This window comes from Sminthopsis crassicaudata, chromosome 1 (assembly GCF_048593235.1).
Source record: "Sminthopsis crassicaudata isolate SCR6 chromosome 1, ASM4859323v1, whole genome shotgun sequence".
Classification (NCBI taxonomy): Eukaryota; Metazoa; Chordata; class Mammalia; order Dasyuromorphia; family Dasyuridae; genus Sminthopsis; species Sminthopsis crassicaudata.
Genome location: NC_133617.1, coordinates 556,235,378 through 556,243,853, shown reverse-complemented (window position 1 = coordinate 556,243,853; position 8,476 = coordinate 556,235,378). Strand labels below are relative to the sequence as shown.

General features: G+C 36.3%; 1 protein-coding gene across 12 annotated transcripts in view; it reads right to left on the bottom strand.

Moving 5' to 3' along the window:
• Window positions 1-514: 514 nt before the first annotated feature.
• MCTP1 (multiple C2 and transmembrane domain containing 1) overlaps window positions 515-8,476 on the bottom strand; it is a 722,542-nt gene continuing 714,580 nt past the window's right edge. For all 12 annotated transcript variants that reach the window (XM_074282070.1, XM_074282074.1, XM_074282073.1 and 9 more), the window contains 3 exons: window positions 4,541-4,650; window positions 2,039-2,136; window positions 515-631 (listed from right to left, as the gene is read on the bottom strand). In XM_074282070.1, the coding sequence (XP_074138171.1) occupies window positions 560-631; window positions 2,039-2,136; window positions 4,541-4,650 (280 nt within the window). In that variant the 3' untranslated portion in view covers window positions 515-559. The remainder of the gene's footprint in view (window positions 632-2,038; window positions 2,137-4,540; window positions 4,651-8,476) is intronic.

Genomic DNA, 8,476 nt, shown 5'->3' with positions numbered 1-8,476 from the left:
AATCTGTGATAAACTTGACCCCAAGTTATGGGATTGGTTGGTTGCTTTTTTTCCCCTGTTGAAATGAGAAAAACTAATGGATAATGTTTTGGATTAAAAATAGCCAATGAAAACCAAAGCAACCACAATTCAGATTGTGAATTCTAAGAATCAGATTGACATTTACATTTTTATAGATTTAGTCAGACACAGATGAGTATTTAATCGGTTATTTTAGCCTGTTCACTAACCATCAGAAGAGACTATCTTCCCACAGAATTTTGTACTGGCTTTTTTTTTTTTAACATGTTATAGTTTCGTCCACAGCTAAGAAGGGTTTCATATAACTGAAGCCAAAGTTGAAACCCTTATCAAACTGGTTCTGTACAACAGAAGTATATTTTCAATGACATATGCCTTTGTACAATATTTACAGATTCTCTCCACCATGATAAAAAAAAAAAAGACAAAATAAATAAAAACATAAAGGAAGGAAATGTTGCCGAGGCTGGGGGCTTTTTTTTTTTTCTTTTATCTTTCTCAAACAGATGCTGCTGGTCTCCTCAGTGCGTGAAGCTGGCTAGCCAAGATTGTTTTTCTTCCTTTTACATGGGCTATGACTGGGATCTTGTTTCAGTTCTTGGTACTGCACCTGTTTAAACAGAGAGTTCAGAGAAAGACTGGTCAGGTGGCCACTTACTGGCAAGAGATTGAAAAGCAAAGGAATGAGAGTGTGCCTGGGGGAGGGAGGAGGGGTGTTCTCTTGATGCAAGCTGCATGGGATCTGCAGCTGGGCTGCAGAAACAATGGAGTGATAGAGCTAGAATTAAGAAGGAAAACAGCATTAGGAAAATGCTGCCAGGAAATACATGCGTGCACTCATGTAAACTTTGGTGATGGGCTCTGGGTTTTTTTTCTTCACCACAAGATACTGTATCAGGAAGGGAAAAAAACCCAACAAATCACCACATGCAACAGTATTCAAGAAAGCCCTGAATGATAGTTATTTGCAACTTCATGGGGTTTGTTTGTTTGTTTTGGAATACATTTTTAAGCTCAGGCTCAGCTTACATTCTATTGTCTGTGAAACTAAACTAAATGGTATAAATTACATCTGTCTAGATGAAGTAAAGTTATTTCTTCAATTCGGCTTATGTAGGAGCACTGCAGGTCCCATGAACATAATGGAGAAGGTAACATTCTCATCAACAGAAGGAAACCTTTCTTTCCTTGTGATAGGAGGTTCTAAAAAACAATCATTCTTCCTTTACAAATGTCAGTTGTTTTAGGGTTGGAGGTCCATTTATAATGATCTAGCCCAACTCACTCTTTTGGCTGATGAAAAAGATTAGGAAGTGAAAGATTTGTTCACAGCCACACAGCTATCTCTGACTACTCCAGTGCTGCTTCTTTTACACCACTCAACCTTCCTACTTATAGAAGAAACAAAAATTCCCTTGCTTATTCCCTCAAAATAGCTCAGCACAAGCTTGATTCTCAATTCTTGTCCAAAGACTGAGGGAAATGTTTCTTCATTAAATGTCTGCTAGTTTATTTTGTTTTTATAATCTAATATTCCTGTTTCCTCTCTACAGGTGGTGTTGGCCCCAGGCAACAGCATACCCCTCAACCAACTCCAGCTGAGCATCATTTGGGGGTTGTTCCCAATCCTCCCTGCGAGCTGGCTAGACAATCCCCTCTTGTGAAAAAACATTCTTCAAACGTTTTTCTTGTGATCAGGTAAGCTGGAAGTTTCTCATGGGCAAAATCCTAGTGAAGGTTTATTTCTTTTTTGTTTGTTTTTGTTCTAATATTTTTGTTTCCCCTGTTACATTTGAAACAATGTTTGAGGGTTCATTTGTGAATGATTTAGAAAGCACTGAAAGTCTGGATTTTCAATAGAACACAGAATATGAAACTCAAGACCTAATGTCACACCATATTACAAAAACAAGAACAGTAATAGAACCTTGCCAAAAAAATTTTAAAAACCTTGTACAGAACAACATATCTAAGTTTAACAGCTGATATCATCAAGGTATTTCAAAAGCCTACTCACTACTTGTACATCTGAAGGAACTCGAGAAAGGAAGTCAAGCAGCTCATTGTTATCAATCGCATATGGACTCCGAAGCTTCTTTGTAAATTTATTGATTCCTGGAAATGTAATGGTTGAAGCATTATTAAATCTCTGCATTTTAAAAACTCTGCTCAAATTATTAAAAGCACATTTCTGGCCAATATTTGACAATTATTTGTTATTGGTTTTTGTTCAACAAAGCATTTATTAAGCTCCAGGCACTGTGTTAAAGTACTCAGGATACAAAGAAAAGCAAAAATTAGTCCCTATTCTTGATGAGTTCATATATCAAATTATTTACATGTTTGATAGTGATTTGAAGATGTATCTTTTGACATGACCACTTACCTAAAGCGCTACTCCTTCTATCCTGGCCTGCTATTATTACTGTTTAGGATAGCTCTGTACTGACCTAGTAGAAATGAAGCATAACTCTTCTCTCACATACTCACAGTTCTAAGAAGTGTTTTGTGAATTAAAATGAGTTTTAATCATTTCCTTATTTTCCTCCCAAAAGAAAATGCACCCATTGTTAGTTTAGGATTTCGCGTTTTTTAACCATGAGAGCTAAAAGTTCAAAAGGTTTTGATTCCCACTATAATCTGTGTTGGAAAGGGATCTAACAGTATTTGGGATTATACACATTGGGTACTTTCAATGAAATAAACTCTAATGGCCTAAAGAAAACTGAAATAGAACTAGCCTTTCCAGTTTCTTAATTGAATATTCCACAGTTGAAACATGGGTAGACATTCAGCCTCTCATGAAATACCAACTTCAGTCTCTTGTCTCCTTATTTGGGAGTGGCTTGAATAATTCTTAAATTACTGATTAATATTTCAACCACCCACTACAGGCAACAAAAATTAAATACAATTCTTCTTCTCTTTATTCTGACAAAACAGCAAGTCCACATGTTTTTCTACCCTAAAAACGACTTTGAAGTCAATTTTCTTTAAGAGGTCACTAACGGTTACTTAACTAGATTCCATTAATGTGTGCTATAGAATATAGAGATACTTTTTTGTTCCATGGATTTTTTTTTTTTTTTAATAAGAACTACTAAACCAGGGTCAGGTCTAACCCAACTTGGACTGGAGGTAATAAACTGCCCTAAGGTGACATCCCTTCCTAATTCCTTCAGTAAAACAGCATCTGTTTTAAATATAGAAATGAATGAAAGATGAGAAACTAAATATTCAGTAAATACAGTGGGACTGCTCTTGCTCATTCTTCCCTCTTGTGGTAAGAGCAATGTCATAGCTTGGAGTTTCTTTAAATTATAGGATTCTAGAAACCATCCCGGGTTTTGTTTTAGTTTTTAGGGGTCAAGAGTCCAAAAGATACTGGATCTACAGCTTCTCCAAACTTGAAAACACTTGAGTTTGGAAACAGAATATCCCTAATGTCCCTGATCATTTTATCTAAGTAGATTGCCATAAAGTTCTTTCAATATAAAAGAAAATATTAAAAGCCCTCTTCTATAGTTTGCTCTGTTCTTTTTTCCTTTTGACAGCCTGATGCTTTTTTGAAGTTCATGACCCATTTTGGTGTCTTGCTTCATATTAGATTAGTTGGAGGGGGAAGGGTACAATTCTCCTTCAGTATAATTTCTTTCACTTTTTTCTAACTGATTTGTATATAGGCAAAGAAAAAGGATTATTTGAAATCATTAACTTGGTGGGTTTATATGATAGTAGTCCTTGGAGGTTGAAAATTGAGTTTTCCAAACCATGAATTTTGTCAAGAAAGGAAAAATGTTAACTCCAGATAGCAATGAAAGAGGCAGCCTCCCAAATAGAGAGTCTGGGCTTAGGAGCAGCAGGTTAGGATTGGTTAGTGTCTGGCACCTAGTAGGTGCTTAATAAATGCTTGTTGATTAACAATAACTATATGAAAAAGGCAGGACTGAAAGAGTATCTTGAAAACAGATATGTATTAGGTAAACATTCTGATTTAGTAGAAACAAAACAGATTTTTTTGTTTCTTATCTGTGAAATACTGAGTGTTCTTTTCCACAAGCCTAAAGGTGACCTCTTAGATAGCATTCCATGTACATACACTTTCATGTTTACATACACTATCAGATGATAAAGTACCATAGGGGGGGAAAAGCATATTGTCCTAAATGCACTATATAGATTGAAATGCTTCTGTTTGTGTATAAGTGGTGAAAATAAATCAGAGTAATATCTAGACAAAGCTACATTTTGATATATGAAGAATGTGCACAGCCCCATGTTTATAGTATGATGAAAGCTACAATGCCAGGCAAGAAAAATGCATTTTGCAGGTAAGCCTAAATCTTTACACTGTTGTGATTTTTAACTGACTTGTCTCTTTCCATCATAGAGCAGCTTCATGACCATAAATACAGAGAACTACTGACAATATAACTCATCCCTTGAAAATAGTTTGTTCTAAGTAGCTCCGACAATTTTGCTTTGTTTTGTTTTGTTTTTAAAAAAGGGCTTTACTTACCCCAGACAAGGACGATGTATCTCAGCGGAATGAAATACAGGATGACTGTGAACATACAGAGGGCAGCAATTGCCAGCCAGCTTAAGAATGGGACTGTCCAGTTGAATGTGCTAAATGGAAAATTAGTATGTCAGCAATCATATCACTTTGTACTTTTAACCAAAGATGAAGCAAGCAGTGACCAGACTGCACATTTATACAATGGGCCCAATTAGCCTTCGCTATTTTCTAACCAGATGCAGAGTTACCATCATGAGTTGGGAATAAATTGGTTTCATTCCTTACCAGCTGAGTGGGTTTCTACGGTGATATCAAACTCAAATAGAAATGACCCTACTAAACCATAGGGAAGGAACCCCAAAACTGCATGCTCACTGAGATAATATCATATTAGCATTATCTATGTTGTATTATATTTTTATTTATTTTTGTTAACTGTTTTCTGATGTTTTCAATGTGGTTCTGGCCCGACTAAAGAGAGAAGCATTGCAGGAAATATATTTGATATTACATGCAATACAATATACTCCATGGACCCTTGAGGTTCATCTTCAGTTTTGTCTCCTCCACCCATAGCAGACTCATGTTGTTCTTCCCTTGTTCAAGCAGAAAGGTAAGGCAATCTTTTCTAATGCTTAGTAATAATAAAACATGTTTATAAATCATCAGTCCTTCCACATTTTTCACATGAAAATTTGTTAACATGTGTCCAAGGAAGTAATATGCATGAAGATAAAGACACAGAATTCTTTGGTCCATGAAACATCCAGATTGCTCCTCAAATTGGGATTGCTTCCCTTGGTTGACTTTCAGAAATATAAGTAAAGAAAAAAAAAATGAGCTGTTTGTTCCAGCTTTGCAAAAATTCATCAGTTCACAAAATATTTTCCTCTTGAAAATACAGTTGGTTTTTTAAAAAAGCTTTTTTTTAAAATCAGAAAGACAATAATTAGATAGAAAGTTAAATGGAGAGGACACTATGTCCTTCTTCAAACTTCTACTTCACCATGATATAATATTAAGATTACTGGACTGAGAAATGGAGCTCTGGGTTCTAGTCCCAGTCCCATCACTATTTGTGTGACATTAAGTTTTTAAAAGTTGATTAGTTAGAAAACATCCAAAGGAGGGCACCTAGGATGATAAAAGACCTGTTTCAAGATCATGGAAATGAACATCACTTGAAAAAGCAAGGGATATTTAATTTGGAGTAGAGAAGACTTGGTGAGTATGGAAGGAAAGAGGGGACAGCATGATTAACTCTTCAGTTACTTGAAGATTTCAAGACAAAGTGAAAACTCAGGAGGTATTGTTTGCTACTAAAAAGATGTTTTAAGGAAAAATTAGATGATTCTTTCATAGGGATTTTGTAGAGGGCTGATCAGGTGTGGGTCAGGTAAACTGAAATCCTTTCTGATTCTGAGATTTTGTGAATCTCACCAGCAAAGGCCTCTAAGGTCCCTTTCAGACCTAAAATCCTATGTTGAATGGCAAGTAAAGGACAGAAGCCAAAAAAAAAGATGAGAATAAAGAGAATTTCTTTTAAAATAGTACCTCCCCCCTCCACCTCCATGCAAAGGGAATGGGAATAGATCCAAGGCTGAAATTTTAAAAATAGGGATTTGCATCCAAAATTAAGAAAGGAATAAAATAACTTTTTAAAAAATATAGTTAAAGCAGAAAGTCAGGGAGAAAGTTAATATGAAACATAGGCAAAAAAGAAAGAACAGAGAAATATACAGAAAAGAAGATGAAAAGGGCCTTGTGATTTTTTAAAGGATTTGGCTTCCATGTAGTAATGTAGCAGTTCCCTGGAAAATCACTGACAGCTTTCTAAGAGGAAAGACATAAAGAACACAGATACACTCTATGAAGCATTCAGTGATGGTTACCCAGTTCTGTTGCCATTTTCAAATATATACTACATCCTTCAAAATATCTTATCAGTGTTAAACTGCCAAAGGGACACTAATATACCTTGTTGTCTGGCTCTTGAGCCCTAAAATATAGTTGGCCATCAACATTATGCTGATTGAAAAAATAAAGGAATTTTATGATAGTCACTCATCTCTATAAAGGCTGAAACATGAGTTTTTACTCTTGAAGTGTGAATGTCTGGGTATGGCCAACCTATAGGCATGCCAAGGGTTGGGTTAGTGGTTGGGGGGTGGGGATGGGGAGCAAGAGAGGGTTAACTAAAGTGGATGTGGCAGCCATTTCTTAAGCAAATCTCTCTCTCTTTCTCTCTTTCTTTTTCTCTCTTTCTTGGCATTTTTCTCATATAATTCTTTCTGGCAAAAGAGCCCAGATACTTTGGTTGGATTATCTTGGATGCATTGCTTCAAATAATTGGTATGGTCTGGCTGTTTTGTTTTTGTTTGTCTTTTTTCTTCACTAGCAATTTTGACATCTTTCCAAAATGAACATTATGTAACTGTCACAAGGTGTAGAATCACTTCTTTTCTCCTCAAGGGACACCTGCTCATTTCCTTTCTCCTGCCTGGATCTGCAGTGAACAGAAGGTTGAGGGTCTGCTTGCCTTCCTGTGGCTCAGCTCAGAGCTATCGATCACACTACCCCATGTGTGAGGACATCGACTATCCAATCTGGAAATCTCCTTCTGTGCTGTCCTAGCATGGGCTCTGTGTATTTTGCCTTACTCCTCTTGGAGGAACAAGTAGGAAAGAAATAGCAAAGACAGTCTCCATAAGTGTGACTAATTATCAGGGGGGAAAAGTCTTGTTGCCCTTTTTTTTAGATTAAAATGTGAAGAACTTTATTCCCAAATAACCTTTTCTCGTTAAGGGAAAGAGGAATGAATGGACAGAAATATTAAGATGGGGAACTGGAAAGAGAGAGAGAAAGAAAAAGGGATGGCAAGAGGAGGCAAGGATACAGAGAAGAGGTGGGGAAAAAAAGGGGGAGAGAAGGAAACAGGATAGAGAAGAGGGAGAAAAAGATTTTGATTAATTTCAAGAATGCAAAGAGATTTCTTCAATGATGATTTAATGAAGAGATGGTGTCCAGAAAGGGACTTTGCTATTTTATGAGACTACTTTCAGGACAAACTGTTTTTACTGGTTTGGTCCCAGGAGCATCTCTTTTTTAGTACCCCACAGTTTCTTTGTGCAGAAATCATAATGTTGGCAAGGCTTTGAAACACTGCCATTTAGCCCACACCATGGAAAGCTCTGCAAAGTCCAGATGTCCTCCACACTGCTCTATAGCCAGGACTCAGCCTTTTTCTTCAAGTGGGCATGTACATTTTCTGGCCAAACACCTGTGCCATGGTGGCAGCCTCCCACTATTCAGAAGTGTTGGGGGTAGAGGAAGAGCTCATTCTTCCTCCTCTCCTCAACTTTAAAGCAAATAATCCAAAGTTTCTGCACTGAAAATCACAATTTTTCCATCTCCAAGTCTCAAACTTTGATAGGCCCAAGGAAAGAACAATAATTAATGTGAAAATGCACATTATCAGGCTAAAACCCTGTGTGTTTTAGAGTGCTGATTTATAGATTGGAAGGAAAGGTTCTTGGGCATAGAAATAACATCTGAATTAGATGAGAAGAGGGCCTTGGAAATCTGCTCATGAGGTCTGCTTGGAGGTAAATTTGGGAGAGAAGAGAGACTGCTTCAGTAATTGGGATTGCCCTGTTTCTCCCCAAACAGAAACTCAATACTTATGCATATGTGGAACACAAGAAATTATTCAAAATAAAATATATAAAAGGATAAGTGAAAAACATAGGAAAATATAACCATCCACACAGCATCATTGCTTAAAATAAACCATTGGCAGTCATTATGGAGAGTAGAATAACATTCATATTTAGTAAAATTTTTTGTTTCAACAAATCTTTTTAAAATTGCATCTTTTTAAAAAATTGTTTATATAAAGAATATTTCAGTAAATTAAAATATTTGCAACAAAATTAA